This window comes from Oncorhynchus gorbuscha, linkage group LG13 (assembly GCF_021184085.1).
Source record: "Oncorhynchus gorbuscha isolate QuinsamMale2020 ecotype Even-year linkage group LG13, OgorEven_v1.0, whole genome shotgun sequence".
NCBI lineage: Eukaryota > Metazoa > Chordata > Actinopteri > Salmoniformes > Salmonidae > Oncorhynchus > Oncorhynchus gorbuscha.
The window spans coordinates 38,048,173-38,068,762 of NC_060185.1; the positions used below are offsets into that span (position 1 = coordinate 38,048,173).

The window sequence follows — 20,590 nt, forward strand, 5'->3', positions numbered from 1 at the left end:
GGTTTGGGTGATACATGACAGGGTTTGGGTGATACATGACAGGGTTAGGGTGATATATGACAGGGTTAGGGGTATACATGACGGGGTTAGGGGTATACATGACAGGGTTAGGGTGATACATGACAGGGTTAGGGTGATACATGACAGGGTTAGGGTGATACATGACAGGGTTAGGGGTATACATGACAGGGTTAGGGTGATACATGACAGGGTTAGGGTGATACATGACAGGATTAGGGTGATACATGACAGGGTTAGGGGTATACATGACAGGGTTAGGGGTATACATGACAGGGTTAGGGGTATACATGACAGGGTTAGGGGTATACATGACAGGGTTAGGGGTATACATGACAGGGTTAGGGTGATACATGACAGGGTTAGGGTGATACATGACAGGGTTTGGGTGATACATGACAGGGTTAGGGTGATACATGACAGGGTTAGGGGTATACATGACAGGGTTTGGGTGATACATGACAGGGTTAGGGGTATACATGACAGCCACGGTCTCTCTCCACACAGTACAATCCTGTCATTCATAATGTTGTATGACCCCAGGCAACCACTGGGTTCTTCTCACTGTCAAGGCCAGCATTATAAAGTGAGGAGCTATAGAGGGTCTCAGTGTCCTCAGGGTCCAGGGTGGAACCGTGTACTATGGGCAGGGCCTGTTGCTGAGCTGAGAGAAGTTTATTGTCATTTTTATAAGCAACATATTTACTGCCTCTGTCAATTGAACATGACACGTCCGTTCAATGAAACATTTTATTTTTATAGACTTAGTCATTTTACTGTTGTGCTCTTAGTCTCAAACTGACAGGTCTGCGTCCCAAGTGGCACCCTATTCCTTATATAGTGCACTACTTTTGACCAGAGCCCTGTGGACCCTGGTCAAAGGTAGTGCACTATAAACTGATGGGAATAGGGTGCCACTTGGGACGCCAACCTAGCAGAGCAGATGGAGTAAAGAAACAAGGGGAACAAAATCTATTGATTTAGAAACTCTACAGAGAACAAACATCTCAAAATATTTTGTTTAAAGGTAGACTGTGATTTGACGTAGATTCCGAATATAAACGGCATAGTGGGTAAACAACTAAGAGCCTTGAAGTGTGAGGCTCAACTTCTCCGCTGTCTTGGTGCCCTGGCCTCCACGCTGTAACAGTGTGATGTGAACCCGTGCTCATGCGCAGATACTGTGTGTGACTGTGTGAGAGCAAAGTCTTGCATCTCACTCATCTCAATAGCTGTGGTGCTGTCTGTGGCAACATCATTTCGCTGAGTCTACCTTTAAATAAAAAATGCTTCCACATCAAATAAAACAATGTTATAAGATAAAACATCATTCATTTCTCTGATGTTATTAAATCCTATTGTTCCAAGTTGTCTGCACATGTATGATATTTCATAGTGAATGGAGGTGAGCAGTCATTAGGCCAGTTCTTATAGCCCGATGCCTGATGACCCAGGTCTTTTATGAGGACGGTCAGGTCTAGTACGAGGAGGGCCAGGTCTAGTATGAGGACGGCCAGGTCTAGTATGAGGAGGGCCAGGTCTAGTACGAGGAGCGCCAGGTCTAGTACGAGGAGGGCCAGGTCTAGTATGAGGAGGGCCAGGTCTAGTATGAGGAGGGCCAGGTCTAGTATGAGGAGGGCCAGGTCTAGTATGAGGAGGGCCAGGTCTAGTATGAGGAGGGCCAGGTCTAGTATGAGGAGGGCCAGGTCTAGTATGAGGAGGGCCAGGTCTAGTATGAGGAGGGCCAGGTCTAGTATGAGGAGGGCCAGGTCTAGTACGAGGAGCGCCAGGTCTAGTACGAGGAGGGCCAGGTCTAGTACGAGGAGGGCCAGGTCTAGTACGAGGAGGGCCAGGTCTAGTACGAGGAGGGCCAGGTCTAGTACGAGGACGGCCAGGTCTAGTACGAGGACGGCCAGGTCTAGTACGAGGAGGGCCAGGTCTAGTACGAGGAGGGCCAGGTCTAGTACGAGGAGGGCCAGGTCTAGTACGAGGAGGGCCAGGTCTAGTACGAGGAGGACCAGGTCTAGTACAAGGAGGACCAGGTCTAGTATGAGGACGGCCAGGTCTAGTACGAGGAGGGCCAGGTCTAGTGCGAGGAGGGCCAGGTCTAGTACGAGGAGGGCCAGGTCTAGTACGAGGAGGGCCAGGTCTAGTACGAGGAGGGCCAGGTCTAGTACGAGGAGGGCCAGGTCTAGTACGAGGAGGGCCAGGTCTAGTACGAGGAGGGCCAGGTCTAGTATGAGGAGGGCCAGGTCTAGTATGAGGAGGGCCAGGTCTAGTATGAGGAGGGCCAGGTCTAGTATGAGGAGGGCCAGGTCTAGTATGAGGAGGGCCAGGTCTAGTATGAGGAGGGCCAGGTCTAGTATGAGGAGGACCAGGAGTTTGACCTCCAGGAGAAACTCTGAGCCCTAGTTTTGACCTCACACATACTGGTCTCTGTGTAATTGAGGCTGCTTCCCAAATGGTACCCTATTCCCTACATAGTGCATTACTTTTGACTAGAGGCTCTGGTCAAAAGTAGTGCACTGTGTAGGGAATAGGGTGCCATTTGGGATGCAGATGGCTGTGCTGGGGGAGCTGACTGTTGGGTCAGCATGTCATCTGGCCTCTCAACTCCTACAGATAACACACACACACACCAGCTGGTTTCTCTCTGGGCTGCAGGTGGCCCATGTTAATATCACACACACAATAATGACACCGTCTGCTTCTTATTTTACTATGGTTCCTTTCTCAACTGTCCAGACAGCTCTACAGCGAGGGAAAAAATTATTTGATCCCCTGCTGATTTTATATGTTTGCCCACTGACAAAGAAATTATCAGTCTATCATTTTAATGGTAGGTTTATTTGAACAGTGAGAGACAGAATAACAACAAAAAATCCAGAAAAACACATGTCAAAAATGTTATACATTTATTTGCATTTTAATGAGGGAAATAAGTATTTGACCCCCTCTCAATCAGAAAGATTTCTGGCTCCCAGGTGTCTTTTATACAGGTAACGAGCTGAGATTAGGAGCACACTCTTAAAGGGAGTACTCCTAATCTCAGTTTGTTACTTGTAAAAACGACACCTGTCCACAGAGGCTGTTATGCAGGTGAGTGAGGACCCAAAAGCGACTTAACAGAAACTGAGTTTATTAAAGTCCAAACAGAGATAACATAATCCTCAATCCTTTACAGGAAATGTCCAAACGGGGAAAACATAAATCCTCTAGTTGTTGAGGGGAATTGCAGGATAAGCGGCAACAGACTGCAGGTCCCTTCGGGTAGGCGCGGGCCGTAGCGGACAGAGACACCTGCTCACACGCAGCATCTGATGATAAGGCAAAACACAACAGGACGGAACAAGGACACAGCAAACAGCAAACAAGAATCCGACAAGGACAGAGGCAGAAACCGAGAGAGAAATAGAGACCTAATCAGAGGGCAAAATAGGGGACAGGTGTGAGAGAGTAAACGAGGTCGTTAGGAGAATGAGGAACAGCTGGGAGCAGGAACGGAACGATAGAGAGAGAGGGATAGAGAGAGGGAAAGAAACCTAATAAGACCAGCAGGGGGAAACGAAGAGAAGAGAAAGCACAGGGACAAGACATGACAATATATGACAATACATGACAGAGGCAATCAATCAATCAGATTCCAAAATCTCCACCATGGCCAAGACCAAAGAGCTCTCCAAGGATGTCAGGGACACGATTTTAGACCTACACAAGGCTGGAATGGGCTACAAGACCATCGCCAAGCATCTCCCTCAGCCTGGGGCTCCATGCAAGATATCACCTCGTGGTTGCAATGATCATGAGAACGGTGAGGAATCAGCCCAGAACTACATGGGAAGATCTTGTCAATGATCTCAAGGCAGCTGGGACCATAGTCACCAAGAAAACAATTGGTGACACACTACATCGTGAAGGACTGAAATCCTGCAGCACCCGCAAGGTCCCCCTGCTCAAGAAAGCACATATACATGCCCATCTGAAGTTTGCCAATGAACATCTGAATGATTCAGAGGACAACTGAGTGAAAGTGTTGTGATCAGATGAGACCAAAATGGACCTCTTTGGCATCAACTCAACTCTCTGTGTTTGGAGGAGGAGGAATGTTGCCTAAGACCCCAAGAACACCATCCCCACCGTCAAACATGGAGGTGGAAACATTATGTTTTGGGTGTGTTGTTCTGCTAAGGGGACAGGACAACTTTACCGCATCAAAGGGACGATGGACGGGGCCATGTACCGTCAAATCTTTGGTGAGAACCTCCTTCCCTCAGCCAGGGCATTGAAAATGGTTCATGGATGGGTATTCCAGCATGACAATGACCCAAAACACACAGCCAAGGCAACAAAGGAGTGGCCCAAGAAGAAGCACATTAAGGTCCTGGAGGGGCATAGCCAGTCTCCAGACCTTAATCCCATAGAAACTCTGTGGAGGGAGCTGAAGGTTTGAGTTGTCAAACGTCAGCCTGGAAAACTTAATGACTTGGAGAAGATCTGCAAAGAGGAGTGGGACAAAATCCCTCCTGAGATGTATACAAACCTGGTGGCCAACTACAAGAAACATCTAACCTCTGTGATTGCTAACAAGGGTTTTGCCACCAAGTACTAAGTCATGTTTTGCAGAGGGGTCAAATACTTATTTCCCTCATTAAAATGCAAATCAATTTTTACATTTTTGACATGTGTTTTTCTGGATTTTTGTTGTTGTTATTCTGTCTCTCACTGTTCAAATAAACCTACCATTAAAATTATAGACGGATCATTTCTTTGTCAGTGGGCAAACGTACAAAATCACCAGGGGATCAAATACTTGTTTCCCTCACTGTAATGTACAAAAGTGAAATAAACAATAAAAATGAACAGTAAACATTACACATACAGAAGTTTCAAAACAATAAAGAGATTACAAATGTCCTATTATGTATATATACAGTGTTGTAACAATGTACAAATAGTTGAAGTACACAAGGGAAAATAAATAAACATAAATATGGGTTGTATGTTTGTTTTCGAATTCTTTGTTGATCTGTGTAATCTGAGGGAAGTATCCTATTCATTGAACAAGTAAATTCTAGTATAATAGAAGACTTGTTGACACCCTGGTGTCTCTCAGTGCTTCTAATGACTACAATAATGTAGAAGTTTCTCCTGTGAGAAGGATTGTATTTTTCGCTCTCTCTCTTGCCCCCCCCCCTCACAATCTCTACCCTCCCCCACTCTCTTTATGGGCCTTGGTCGAAAGTAGTGCTCTATATAGGAAATGTTGTGCGATTTGGGACACAGCCCATATTAAAGATGAGATGTATCTTTAGTGGATAATCTAGAGCATCAGATCGTTAGTAGCCTCCGTCTCCAAACTCTGTTTCCTGTGGTTTGACAGCCACTCCCACCAACCGTAGTACACATATATAGAACATAGTCTGTTTATTACAGATATAGAAGTTAAAAAAACATAATGCCAGTGGGTTGTTAGCTATGTAGTGGTTATTACAGATATAGATTTGAGTGGGAAGGCCTGTTGAGAGAGAGAGTTTACTCTTCAGTTGCTTCTTGAATGTGTGGATTGAAATTTCAACATGGAATGAGTGAGGAGGACTAAGGAGGGTTAGCGTTGTGTCTCTGCCCTCTGTCTGTCAGTATGACTATACCCTCTGTGTTCTGTAGCAGCAGCAGAGGATATAGTTAGCTGATTGGAACTGGGGAACCATGAAATGGAAGTCAGGTTCATATTGATCCAGTGTTTAACAGGCTGTTCTACCTCCAGGTGTCCTTGCTGCCTTACTCAGATGAACAGGCAGCGTGTGTCCCAAATGGCACCTTATTCCCCCATAGGCTCTGGTCAAAAGTAGTGGACAATCAGGCTCTCTCTGACCCTCTGCTACTCACACACTGATCTTCATAGCTCGTTACAGCAGAATGTGCACACAGATGCATGCACAAATTCACACACATGCAGACAAACACACACTCTACTACATAGCAGTAGAACACACATCATCACTTGCTACCATTCTGTAAATTATACTATATCCTCTCTAGCCTGCCGTTCCCTGGTTCATTATTATGACTAATGAAGATTCGCTCTGAAGGAGATGAGAGCCGCATGTTGTCTGACTGACTTTCAATGAGCTCTCTAAGGTATAGCTCTTTGGAGCATGCCTGGAACCTCAATAATACAGTAAGTGATGAGTAAAGGTATAACTACAGAGCATCTAGCTCCAGAGCTTCTATGTACAGAGCATCTAACTACAGAGCATCTAGCTCCAGAGCTTTTAGCTGCAGAGCATCTAGCTACAGAGCATCTAGCTCCAGAGCTTCTAGCCAGAGAGCATCTAGCTACAGAGCATCTAGCTACAAGGCATCTAGCAACAGGGTATCTAGCTACAGGGTATCGAGCTTCAGAGCATCTAGCAACAGAACATTTAGTTATAGATTATCTAGCTCCAGAGCATCTAGCTACAGGATATCTAGCTACAGAGCATCTAGCAACAGAACATTTAGCTACACATTTTCTAGCTCCAGAGCATCTAGCTACAGGGCATCTAGCTACAGAGCATTTAGTTACAAGGCATCTAGCTACAGGGTATTTAGCTATAGAGCATCTAGCAACCCAACATTTAGCTACAGAGCATCCAGCTACAGGGCATCGAGCTATAGCTACAGAGCATCTAGCTACAGGGCATCTAGCTACAAGGCATCTCTTTCGAGAACATTTCTGTCTCTACTACTCTCTACTCTGTCTCTACTCTATTCTCTCTAATCTGTCTCTCTAGCTCAGGGCATCTAGCTCTCTCTCTCTCTCTCTCTCTAGCTCTCTCTACTCTCTCTCTACTCTATTCTCTCTCTACTCTTAGTTACTCTCTCTCTACTCTCTGTCTCTATCTCTCTCTAGCTCTCTGTTTCTACTTCTCTAAGCTACTCTCTCTCTCTCTCTCTACTCTCTGCTATCTCTAGCTGTCTCTCAACATTTAGCTCTACTCTCTCTCTCTACTCTCAGCTCTAGGGTTTCTACTTTCTGTTTCTATCTCTCTCTCTACTCTCTCTCTACTCTCTGTCTCTACTCTCTCTACTCTCTGTCTTTACTCTCTCTCTAGTCTCTACTCTCTGTCTTTAGAGTTTCAACTCATCTCTGTCTCTAGCTCTGTTTCTACTATCTCTCTACTCTCTGTTTCTACTATCTCTCTCTACTCTCTGTCTCTCCTCTCTCTACTCTCTCTCTACTCTCTCTCTACTCTCTCTCTACTCTCTCTCTCTCCTCTCTGTTTCTAGCTTTACTCGAACTCTACTCTCTCTCTCTAAGGCTCTGTCTTTACTCTCTCTCTACTCTCTGTCTCTACTCTCTGTCTTTACTCTCTCTCTACTCTCTGTTTCAACTCTCTCTCTACTCTCTCTCTACTCTCTCTCTACTCTCTGTTTCTACTCTCTCTACTCTCTGTCTCTACTCTCTGTCTCTTCTCTTTCTACTCTCTGTCTCTACTCTCTGTTTCTACTCTCTCTCTGTTTCTACTTTCTCTCGACTCTGTTTCTACTCTCTGTTTCTACTCTCCATCTACTCTCTCTCCTCTACTCTCTCTCTCTACTCTCTGTTTCTGCTCTCTACTCTCTGTCTCTACTCTCTGTCTCTTCTCTTTCTACTCTGTCTCTACTCTCTGTTTCTACTCTCTCTCTGTTTCTACTTTCTCTCGACTCTGTTTCTACTCTCCCTCTACTCTCTCCCTCTACTCTCTCTCTCTCTCTACTCTCTGTTTCTGCTCTCTACTCTCTGGTTCTACTCTCTGTCTCTACTCTCTGTCTCTCTCTCTACTCTCTGTTTCTACTCTCTCTCTACTCTGTTTCTACTCTTTCTCTACTCTCTCTACTCTCTGTTTCTATTCTCTCTCTACTCTCTCTCTGCTCTTTGTTTCTACTCTCTGTCTCTACTCTTTCTCTACTCTCTGTCTCTACTCTTTCTCTACTCTCTGTCTCTATGCTCTCTCTACTCTCTGTCTCTACTCTCTGTTTCTACTCTCTCTCTCTACTCTCTGTTTATATTCTCTGTCTCTACTCTCTGTTTCTATTCTCTTTCTACTCTCTCTCTCTACTCTGTCTTTACTCTAACTCTACTCTCTCTCTCTACTCTGTCTCTACTCTGTTTCTACTCTGCCTCTACTCTCTGTCTCTACTCTCTCTCACTCTCTCTCTACTCTCTGTCTCTACTCTCTCTCTCTACCTTGTCTTTACTCTAACTCTACTCTCTCTCTGCTCTCTGTCTCTCCTCTCTGTCTCTACTCTGTTTCTACTCTCTCTCTCTACTCTCTGTTTCTCTCTCTATCTACTCTGTTTCTACTCTCTGTCTCTCTCTCTCTCTACTCTCTGTTTCTACTCTCTCTGTATTCTCTGTTTCTTCTCTGTTTCTACTCTCTCTCTACTCTCTGTTTTTACTCTCTCTACTCTTTGTTTCTACTCTCTGTTTTTACTCTCTACTCTCTGTTTCTACTCTCTCTACTCTCTGTTTCTACTCTCTCTCTACTCTCTGTTTCAACTCTCTCTCTACTCTCTCTCTACTCTCTCTCTACTCTCTGTTTCTACTCTCTCTACTCTCTGTCTCTACTCTCTGTCTCTTCTCTTTCTACTCTCTGTCTCTACTCTCTGTTTCTACTCTCTACTCTGTTTCTACTTTCTCTCGACTCTGTTTCTACTCTCTGTTTCTACTCTCCATCTACTCTCTCCCTCTACTCTCTCTCTCTACTCTCTGTTTCTGCTCTCTACTCTCTGTCTCTACTCTCTGTCTCTTCTCTTTCTACTCTCTGTCTCTACTCTCTGTTTCTACTCTCTACTCTGTTTCTACTTTCTCTCGACTCTGTTTCTACTCTCCCTCTACTCTCTCCCTCTACTCTCTCTCTCTCTCTACTCTCTGTTTCTGCTCTCTACTCTCTGGTTCTACTCTCTGTCTCTACTCTCTGTCTCTCTCTCTACTCTCTGTTTCTACTCTCTCTCTACTCTGTTTCTACTCTTTCTCTACTCTCTCTACTCTCTGTTTCTATTCTCTCTCTCTCTCTCTCTACTCTTTGTTTCTCTCTGTCTCTACTCTTTCTCTACTCTCTGTCTCTACTGTCTCTATGCTCTCTCTACTCTCTGTCTCTACTCTCTGTTTCTCTCTCTCTCTCTACTCTCTGTTTCTATTCTCTTTCTACTCTCTCTCTCTACTCTGTCTTTACTCTAACTCTACTCTCTCTCTCTACTCTGTCTCTACTCTGTTTCTACTCTGCCTCTACTCTCTGTCTCTACTCTCTCTCACTCTCTCTCTACTCTCTGTCTCTACTCTCTCTCTCTACCTTGTCTTTACTCTAACTCTACTCTCTCTCTGCTCTCTGTCTCTCCTCTCTGTCTCTACTCTGTTTCTACTCTCTCTCTCTACTCTCTGTTTCTACTCTCTATCTACTCTGTTTCTACTCTCTGTTTCTACTCTCTCTCTCTACTCTCTGTTTCTACTCTCTCTGTATTCTCTGTTTCTACTCTCTGTTTCTACTCTCTCTCTACTCTCTGTTTTTACTCTCTCTACTCTTTGTTTCTACTCTCTGTTTTTACTCTCTACTCTCTGTTTCTACTCTCTCTACTCTCTGTTTCTACTCTCTCTCTACTCTCTGTTTCTACTCTCTCTCTCTACTCTTTGTTTCTACTCTCTCTCTACTCTCTGTTTCTACTCTCTGTTTCTACTCTCTGTTTCTACTCTCAGTTTCTACTCTCTCTACTCGGTTTCTACTCTCTGTTTCTACTCTTTGTTTCTACTTTCTGTTTCTACTCTCTGTCTCTTATCTTTTCCTGTTTTAGACTGAGCAGCGTCTCCCAGCGTTCAGACTATCCCAGGGTTCAGTGATGCTGGACTGCTTGTATCGTGTGGAATGTGAATCCCGTGGAGAGAGAGGCGGGGGGAGGGAGAGAGGCTGCATAGGAGGGCAGAGAGAGATCTGGGAATGATGTAGGCTGGAAAATGGAAGAGAAGAGGGGACTACAGTTAAGGAAACACTGCTATTTGAATAGGAAATGCTACTATATTAAACACAGTTCATGAAGCAGTGCAAGGAGACAGAGTGGTGTTTTTCCCTGTTATCACTCTGTAGGATTATCTTGTCATAAAGCACAGAGACTTTACAGAGACAAGTAGGCATGGGTTAATTAAGGCTGGGTTTGTTAGGGGTAGAGGGACACCCCCATCTGGGAACAGTGTCTGGAGAGAGGCAAGAGGCAAGAAAAGAGGAGGAAAAAGCCCATTCTGCATTGCTGTTACTGTCCAAAACTAATGCTAAAACTTTGCATCTGTATCCGATTTCGCTGTTCTGGGCGGGATCTGTGTTGGTAGCGTGGAGGCATAGGAGGAACAGTTCTCTCCAAAACGGTTCTGGTCAGGTCGCTAGTGTGGTTGACGAACACACAACATAAAGATTTTTTAATGACTTTCCAAAACATAAATGATGGATGTTCAGACTTTTTCTTTTGCAGTAAATATACATGTCCTGCATAGCAGTATTGCCCATTTTGTTTGATCCAGTTTGTGTAATTTATGTACAATATTTGTGATTCAAAAAAAGCTCCACTGTAATTCTAATGTTTCATCTTTTATTTATGGTTGTATATATTGAATTATTCTAAAGTATATTTGCCATTAGACTTATTCCTCTGTTGGGAAATGTACTTTAGCAGAGTAGGCTGTTAAGTGAAACAACATGTGATAGAGTTTCTCCTTGAGGAGCGAGAGGTTGGGGCTTATGAGACGTAGGAGACCAAGAAAAACACATGCTCCTTGACTCTGACTGAGGCTATAAAAATGAAAGGCTCATGCCATAGAATACTTCAGGGTTCTCCCAATATATAAAACATGGACCGTTATATCACAGTTTAAGCCTTTTTTTATTTTTTAGAAGCCTATCAACTATTATCTATTCCACATTGAACAGTAAAACTACTGAACACTAAAATAGTTCCCTTCTCTGAGATTGTAAACTTTATTTGACCAAAGCTGAAAGCCCACATCCACTTGCTATCATCACCCTCGGACTAGGAGGGAAATGTCCTCGTAGTGGAAACATTGAAAATGTGTCAGTCTGTCCTGTTGACATGGCGATAGGGAATGGGTGACATTAGCTTTGCTCTCGCTTCCTCCTCCTCTCGCTCTCTCCCCCTTTTTCTCTCTCTCCCTCTCTCTTCCACTCCCGGTCCCTCTCTCTCCCTCTCTCTATCTTCAATGCTTTTCTTTTCTTTTCTTGTTGATTCTGAATCATAAACCTGATCACCTTATATTTGGCATTCTTCCTATATAAAAACACAATATCAATGTTAAATTGTATTAAGTTAAAATTTTACTTATTTTGGATTGGCTTTAATACGTTGTTCCATCCCAAATTATTTGCAGAAGGCCTTAGGTGATTGGAGTGTAGAAAGATAAGTATTATACTGGTTAACCCTGCTGCAGGTAGAGTTTGTGATAGTGCTGCTATTCGTGCCACAGGGTTAGGGTCTGTGGGATGATGTCCTGTTTAGCTCACAGACTAAAGAAATGAATTATGGTTGAAACAAAGTGTCCCAATCTCTTTCCTCCTCCTCCGTGTGTTGTGAAGGGAAAGGTGGAGGATTTAAAAGCTTTCTAACGAGGCAGCCTTGACACCTCAGCGCTGTCAGATCTTAATGTTGACAAACGGCCGTCTATCTCACCGCCCGCTTTGATTAGGGAACATCTCTGAGTGGAGTGGCTATCACTCATGACAAGATGGCTTTTCATGTCAGCACATTTTCTCTCCTTGTCCTGCTTCTTTTTTTCTGATTATTTATAACCCTATATTTTACCCCTTGATAACTAAATTGCATTGTGGACAAAGCAGTTTGCTCGGTCCCCTCCTCTCACTTTTTTTTGCTCTCCTTTTCTCTCTCTCTTTCTCTTGCTCTCTCTGTTGCTCGCTCGCTCTCATTCTCTCTTATTGATGTTGGTGGCATGCCTGTAGAAATCAGCATGGTTTATTTAGTCTAGTTCCCACTCGGGTCCTCTGCTCCATCGTGCCAATCAGAGAGTCAGCTTCTCTGCTCAGCTTCCCCTCGTTGACCCTATGAAGGATAATGACGCTTTACTGAATTACAGTTTTAAGTTTCACTCTCTTTTTGATGCTAGACGAGTGGCTGGCTGCTGGCTGGCTGACTGCTTGCTGGCTGCTAGATGGCTCTGGCCTTTCTTTAACGCTACACAGAATTCACTTCCGAAACACTCCAACTTCTTCCATGCGTCTGATGAAAGCTCTCCAGACACGAGACAGAGCAGGAAGCTGCTTTTTTCACAGTAATCGTGCTGACAACAGTTGCAGGAGACCTCTTCAAGACAAGGTGCTTGTTCCTTCTAGGAGCGCCAGGCATACTGAGAGTCTCGCTGAGAGAAAACATGGCAGACGAGTGTCAGACACCTCCCATTTTTCCAGACGTGTTCTGCTGCTTTTCTTACACACAGAGAGAGTTCCTGTTTCTCACAGATACTGTATGACCTTAAAGAAGACAAATCCTCACAGGCATCTCTGTGAGGTCATGTGTAGCAGGCGTATGCTGGGGATGGGGATGGGTTTAGCTGGCATGCTGGGGTTGGGCTGAGCTTGGGGTGAAGTTGAGCTGGAGCTAGGGTTGGGCTGGGGTTGGGTTGGGGCTTGGGGTTGGGGTGGGTGGGGTTAGGTAGGTCTGGGTTGGGTTGGGGTAGGGCTAGGGCTAGGGTTGGGGTTGACTTTGGGCTGGGGTTGGGGTTGAGTTTGGGCTGGGGTTGGGGTTGGGCTGGGGCAAGTATTGTTCTTGGGATGGGTTGGGCTGGTCTGGGGTGGGTTTGGGCTAGGGGTTGAGCTGCGGCTGACATAACTTGATGAAGGCAGTTTAAGGCATTTAGATGTACTGTATAGTCTGTAGGTACTGTATGGTGTGGATGTACTGTATGGTGTGGATGTACTGTATGTACTGTATGGTGGGGATGTACTGTATAGTCTGTATGTACTGTATGGTGGGGATACAGTACATACAGACTGGGGATGTACTGTATAGTCTGTATGTACTGTATGGTGTGGATGTACTGTATAGTCCGTATGTACTGTATAGTCTGTATGTACTGTATGGTGTGGATGTACTGTATAGTCCGTATGTACTGTATAGTCTGTATGTACTGTATAGTCTGTATGTACTGTATAGTCTCTATGTACTGTATGGTGTGGATGTACTGTATAGTCTGAATATACTGTATGTTGTGGATGTACTGTATAGTCTGTATGTACTGTATGGTGTGGATGTACTGTATAGTCTGTATGTACTGTATAGTCTGGATGTACTGTATAGTCTGGATGTACTGTATAGTCTGTATGTACTGTATAGTCTGGATGTACTGTCCGTATGTACTGTATAGTCTGTATGTACTGTATAGTCTGTATGTACTGTATGGTGTGGATGTACTGTATAGTCTGAATATACTGTATGGTGTGGATGTACTGTATAGTCTGTATGTACTGTATAGTCTGTATGTACTGTATAGTCTGGATGTACTGTATAGTCTGGATGTACTGTATAGTCCGTATGTACTGTATAGTCTGTATGTACTGTATAGTCTCTATGTACTGTATAGTCTGGATGTACTGTATAGTCCGTATGTACTGTATAGTCCGTATGTACTGTATAGTCTTTATGTACTGTATAGTGTGGGTGAACTTTAAGGTGGGACACAGCCTGTAGAGGGATGGTCCTGTTCCACTAGACTGTTCCTGTATGGCCGTATGATGAGATGTGGTGGTGTTACCAGTCTATTAATTGATCTGTTTGTTCAGTGTGGTTCTGTCTGAGCTCTGAAAGCAGCAGCAGCCGATAGATACAGTTCCAAAAGACTCTGAGCAGGAGATATATTCTCAGCACTCTGTTGCCGCTTTCTATAGAGAAAACAGTGTTTCATAGTTTATTTTGTCTGACAACAAACGCTGAAACAGCCTATCAGTTTAGATGCTGGAAATGTATTAAATGTGTTCATATGTTCACTGTGGGTTCTGATGTCAATAGTTATGAAATACTACAGTACACTTCTTTTTACTCTAAGTCAGTCATCATTGGACGTTTCATGTAGAGATTGTGGGTACTGGATAATCCAGACTTTTGTAGCTTGCCGGATGTTATGGAATGCGTTTTAGAAAACTATCAAAACCAGATTCCCCTTTGGCTCCACTGATGTGACACTTGAAAGCATTTTTAATCTCCTTATCTTTCCACACTGATTTGAATCTGCTCTTTAGGGTTCAGGGTTGAGATGTTTAGCTGTCTGAATGTTTCCTGGCTGTTCTGTCTGACTGTTCTCTGGCTGTATGACTGTTCTGACTGTTTTCAGATTTTTCTGACTATTCCTCTCTCGCCACCCTCAGTTCTGACTGTTCTGTGACTGACTGTTCCTACTGTTTTGTCTTTCTGACCCTCCCCACTCCCCCTCCAGGCAGCAAGGAGGATGAGTTGGTCAAGTCGAAGAAGGGGTTCCACAGCCAGACAGTAGCCAATCAGAGCCCAGAGACGGACCTGATGTTGGATGGAGACGATGACACTGCCAGTCTGCTGCAGGAGAAAGAGATGGACAACCTGGCTGGTGAGACGCATACACAAACACGCACTCACACACACACACACATACACACACAAACACGCACATATTTATCCTATGTTTGGGTCATGGTTTATGTGTTTGGCAGTGTAAGTGGATCTGGACAGTGTTTCCAAGGTGTTCAGGTGAAAGTGTAGTTCCTGTGTGATAGTGTGTGTGTGAAACAAACCGTTCTGTGTTGTTTTGGTTCTCCAGCTCCGTTCCTTCCTCGCCTGTTTGTCTCCAGAGGTCAGTCATCTCAGTCCAAGTTAAACTATATTGATTTCCGGAAGGATGATCAATCTGAACATGACTGCGTATCAAATGGCACCCTATTATTTAGTTAGTGCACTACTTTTGACGAGGGCACATAGTACTTTGGTCAAAAGTAGTGCAATAGGGTGCCATTTGGAATGCACCCTACAGTGCATTTGGAAAGTATTCAGACCTCTTAACTTACAGCCTTATTCTAAAATGGATTAAATTGTATTTTTTCCTATCATCAATCTACCCACAATACCCCATAATGACAAAGAAAAAACAGGTTTTAAGTCATTTTTGCTAATTTATAAAAAATGTTAAATGGAAACATCACATTTACATAAGTATTCAGACCCTTTACTTAGTACTTTGTTGAAGCACCTTTGGCAGAGATTACAGCCTTGAGTTTTCTTGGGTATGACGCTATCAACTTGGCACATCTGTATTTCTCCCATTCTTCTCTGCAGATCCTCTCAAGCTCTGTCAGGTTAGATTTTGAATTTTTATTATTATTTTTATTTCACCTTTTATTTAACCAGGTAGGCAAGTTGAGAACAAGTTCTCATTTACAATTGCAACCTGGCCAAGATAAAGCAAAGCCGTTCGACACATACAACAACACAGAGTTACACATGGAGTAAAACAAACAGTCAATATACATATGTGAGCAAATGAGGTGAGATTAAGGGAGGTAAAGGCAAAAAAAGGCCATGGTGGCGAAGTAAATACAATATACCAAGTAAAACACTGGAATGGTAGATTTGCAGTGGAAGAATGTGGAAAGTAGAGATAGAAATAATGGGGTGCAAAGGAGCAAAATAAATAAATACAGTAGGGGGAGAGGTAGTTGTTTGGGCTAAATTATAGATGGGCTATGTACATTTGTAGTAATATGTGAGCTGCTCTGACAGCTGGTACTTAAAGCTAGTGAGGGAGATAAGTGTTTCCAGTTTCAGAGATTTTTGTAGTTCATTCCAGTCATTGGCAGCAGGGAACTGGAAAGAGAGGCGGCCAAAAGAAGAATTGTTTTTGGGGGTGACCAGAGAGATATACCTGCTGGAGCACGTGCTACAGGTAGGTGCTGCTATGGTGACCAGCGAGCTGAGATAAGGGGGGACTTTACCTAGCAGGGTCTTGTAGATGACCTGGAGCCAGTGGGTTTGGCGACGAGTATGAAGCGAGGGCCAGACAACGAGAGCGTACAGGTCGCAGTGGTGGGTAGTATATGGGGCTTTGGTGACAAAACGGATTGTGAGTCTGGAAGGAGAGTTTACAGTCTAACCAGACACCTAGGTATTTGTAGTTGTCCACATATTCTAAGTCAGAACCGTCCAGAGTAGTGATGTTGGACGGGCGGGCAGGTGCAGGCAGCGATCGGTTGAAGAGCATGCATTTAGTTTTACTTGTATTTAAGAGCAATTGGAGGCCACGGAAGGAGAGTTGTATGGCATTGAAGCTCGTCTGGAGGGTTGTTAACACAGTGTCCAAAGAAGGGCCAGAAGTATACAGAATGGTGTCGTCTGCGTAGAGGTGGATCAGAGACTCACCAGCAGCAAGAGCGACATCATTGATGTATACAGAGAAGAGAGTCGGTCCAAGAATTTAACCCTGAGGCACCCCCATAGAGACTGTCAGAGGCCTGGACAACAGGCCGATTTGACACACTGAACTCTATCAGAGAAGTAATTGGTGAACCAGGCGAGGCAATCATTTGAGAAACCAAGGCTATCTAGTCCGCCGATGAGGATGTGGTGATTGACAGTCGAAAGCCTTGGCTAGATCAATGAATACGGCTGCACAGTATTGTTTCTTATTGATGGCGGTTAAGATATCGTTTAGGACCTTGAGCGTGGCTGAAGTGCACTCATGACCAGCTCTGAAACCAGATTGCATAGCGGAGAAGGTATGGTGGGATTCGAAATGGTCGGTAATCTGTTTGTTGACTTGGCTTTCGAAGACCTTATAAAGGTCTGAAAATGTTGTAGTTAGGGATGAAGTTTTCAGAATGTTTGGTGGTCTTCCTGAGCCAGGATTCAGACACGGCTAAAACAACCGGGTTGCCAGAGTGTGCTAAAGCAGTGAATAAAACAAACTTAGGGAGGAGGCTTCTAATGTTGACATGCATGAAACCAAGGCTATTATGGTTACAGAAGTCATCAAAAGAGAGCGCCTGGGGAATAGGAGTGGAGCTAGGCACTGCAGGGCCTGGATTCACCTCTACATCACCAGAGGAACAGAGGAGGAGTAGGATAAGGGTACGGCTAAAAGCTATGAGAATTGGTCGTCGAGAACGTCTGGAACAGAGAGTAAAAGGAGGTTTCTGGGGGCGATAAAATAGCTTCAAGGTATAATGTACAGACAAAGGTATGGTAGGATGTGAATACAGTGGAGGTAAACCTAGGCATTGAGTGATGAGAGAGATATTGTCTCTAGAAACATAATTGAAACCAGGTGATGTCATCGCATGTGTGGGTGGTGGAACTGAAAGGTTGGATAAGGTATAATGAGCAGGGCTAGAGGCGCTACAGTGAATTAAGCCAATAAAAACTCACTAGAACAGCAATGTACAAGGCATATTTAAGGAGAGGCATGCTTAGTCGAGTGATCATAAGGGTCCAGTGAGTAGTGAGGTTGGTTGGGGTAAGGGCGATTCAGACAGCTAGACCGGGCCATCGGTAGCAAGCTAGCATAGGATGGAGGTCCGTTTTTAGCCATCTCGTGCGTTTCCGTCGGTAGATTAGTGGGGTTCCGTGTGGTAGAGGGGATCAGTCCAATTGGCAAAATATATATAGTTATAGTGACCCAAGAACATTTTTCCGATAGTTCTATTCAGATAGCAGCCGATAAGACAGCTAACGATTCGATGGACTCAGATGGGCGTTCAGGTAACGTTGTGACAGAGGGGCCAGTTGGATAATTCCCTCGGGCAGATAACATCGGTAGTCCAGTCGCGAAGGCCCGGTGGGGCTCCGCGTCGGCAGTAAAACTGGTACGGATAAGTGATTGTAGCACAGGAGTGGCTGATGGAACTCTCCAGCTGGCTAGCTCTGGAATAATTGATGTTTGCTCCGGGATCGTGGTAAGCCAATAGTCACACGGATAGCAGCGAGCTAGCTAGGAGATCCAGGTGTAAATGTCCAGAGCTTTCGGTTGAAAACCGGGGATATGGAGAGAAAAATAGGTCCGGTTGCGTTGTACAAAACTGGCGATAGCTTTTCGAGCTAAAGGATAGCTGATGACCATCAACCGTGGTTAGCTGAAAACTAACGTTAGCCAGTGAATTGGCTAGGCTAGCTTCTGGCTTAGCTTCTGGTTAGCTTCTGGCTAGCTACTATTGTGAGGCGGGTTGCAGGAGAGTGTTTTGAAGTTGAGTTTTTGAAAAATAAACATATAAAAGATGTGCAAAGAAAGATGTAAATATATATATATATACGGGATGGGGAGATGGGGAGCGTTGCTGCACAGCCACCAACATGCTTCACTGTAGGCATGGTGCCAGGTTTCCTCCAGACGTGATGCTTGGCTTTCAGGCCAAAGAGTTCAATCTTGGTTTCATCAGAACAAAGAATCTTGTTTCTCATGGTCTGAGAGTCTTTAGGTGCCTTTTAGCAAACTCCAAGTGGGCTGTCATGTGCCTTTTACTGAAGAGTGGCTTCTGTCTGGCCACTACCATAAAGGCCTGATTGGTGGAGTGCTGCAGAGATGGTTGTCCTTCTGGAAGGTTCTCCCATCTCCACAGAGGATCTCTAAAGCTCTGTCAGTGACCATCAGATACTTGGTCACCTCCCTGACTAAGGTCCTTCTCCCACATTGCTCAGTTTGGCCGGGCGGCCAGCTCTAGGAAGAGTCTTGGTGGTTCCAAACTTCTTCCATTTAAGAATGATGGAGGCCACTGTGTTCTTGGGGACCTTCAATGCTGCAGAAATGTTTTGGTACCCTTCCCCAGATCTGTCCCGTGATGCAATCCTGTCTCGGAGCTCTATGGACAATTCCTTCGACCTCATGGCTTGGTTTTTGCTCCGATATGCACTATCAACTGTGGGACCTTATTTAAGTGACAATGCCCGAGAAGCTGGTGTTTGGAGGATATATTGGCACGGAGTTGTTAGGGCCTAGACGAAGTCGAGGGCCAGCAAACCGTGCCAATATATCCTCCAAACACCGGCTTCAAGAGCATTATCATTTTTAAAGAACGGGTTACCAACATATTCAAATAATTATTTACTTATTTTGATTAAAAACAAGATGTTTATTCATTTATTCATACTTCCCACAAGGTATAGTCCTGACACACATCTAGGGTTGCTAGAGACCCGACCCAGTCATTTGTTCTAAATGTTCCATTGCTATAATGGCTGGCAACATTCTTATCCCTTGCCTGCTACCTAGCCAACTACTGCTAACTCACAGTCACGTCAATAAGTGCAGTCAGAATAACAGAAAAGTAGCTGCATTTGCATTTGTTTAAGCTGTTTTCTAGTGACATTTATTTGGATACATCTATAACAATGAGGTAATGAGGCGCGATTTCACCTGGCATAGAAAATGTGCTCACTGTTGACACTTGTTCAGAGGAGCTAGCCAGCAACACAGCTACAGTAACACAATCGTTTCAAACTGAAGCTGGAAAGACTGCAAATTAGCTATGTTTTATTTGACCTTTTTTCAATTGACATTTTTTTGTATATATGTATTTCGACTGGCTGAGAAACGCTGCCTGCCAGTCTTTCTTGTCCCGGACAGCAGGACATCAAATTTGAATATCTAAACAATGTTGTAAATGTTGGAGAGGTGGACAGCAAGGTTTATACAAATCTCAGCTGTTGAAAACGAAATGTTAGTCTAAAAGAAATGTGAGATAATGTCTAGATGCTAAAGTGGAGATCAAGTTTATAAGTTGCCTGGCTGGGCTGATGAGACAGTGGATAGCGCAGTCAGATGGAACAGAGTAAATAGGTATTTTAACGTCATAGATTTAGCCGGTGGCAGTTTGTGGAATAGACACCGGCTGGAATGCGGTTTTAACCAATCAACATTCAGGATTAGACCTACCCGTTGTATAAATAAACAGGTGTGTGTCTTTCCAAATCATGTCCAATCAATTGAATTTACCACAGGTGGACTCCAATAATGTTGTAGAAACATCTCAAGGAAATCAATGGAAACAGGATGCACCTGAGCTCAACTTTGAGTCTCATAGCAAAAGGTCTGAATACTTATGTAAATAAGGTGTTTCTGTTTTCAAATTTTTAATACATTTGCAAAAATTCTAACAACCTGTTTTTCGCTTTGTCATTATGGGGTACTGTGTGTAGATTGCTGAGGAAAAACATATATTTAATCAATTTTAGAGTAAGGCTGTAATGTAACAAAATTTGGAAAAAGTCAAGGGATCTGAATACTTTCCGAAGGCACTGTATGTCACCAATCCCCTTCTAAATGGCCCAGACAATCAGTGGCTAAACTAACATTTACCTAACCTGACAAACTGAACTATTAACCCACATTAACTCTATGAGCTTACTGATTATAACAGACAGAGAAACTATGAAAACAAAAGAATGAATGAAAATTACTTGAATCATCCTCCTCAGTAGAAATAAATATTGAAATAAACGAGTCACAATTACATCTCAAAAACATATGAGATGGTTGTTTGATATCTATACATTTTATTTTCATTAGAACACTGAGTCATGGGCTACACCC

At 44.0% G+C, this 20,590-nt stretch overlaps 1 protein-coding gene across 8 annotated transcripts in view; it reads left to right on the top strand.

Annotated features, from left to right (window-relative positions):
* The window catches only part of LOC123992838 (neurobeachin-like), a 342,421-nt gene that overhangs the window by 174,401 nt on the left and 147,430 nt on the right, over positions 1–20,590 (top strand). For 4 of the 8 annotated variants that reach the window (XM_046294393.1, XM_046294395.1, XM_046294394.1 and 1 more), the window contains 2 exons: positions 14,480–14,626; positions 14,837–14,869. In XM_046294393.1, coding sequence (XP_046150349.1) covers positions 14,480–14,626; positions 14,837–14,869 — 180 coding nt within the window. The remainder of the gene's footprint in view (positions 1–14,479; positions 14,627–14,836; positions 14,870–20,590) is intronic. The other 4 variants (XM_046294397.1, XM_046294398.1, XM_046294400.1 and 1 more) reach the window with 1 other exon arrangement.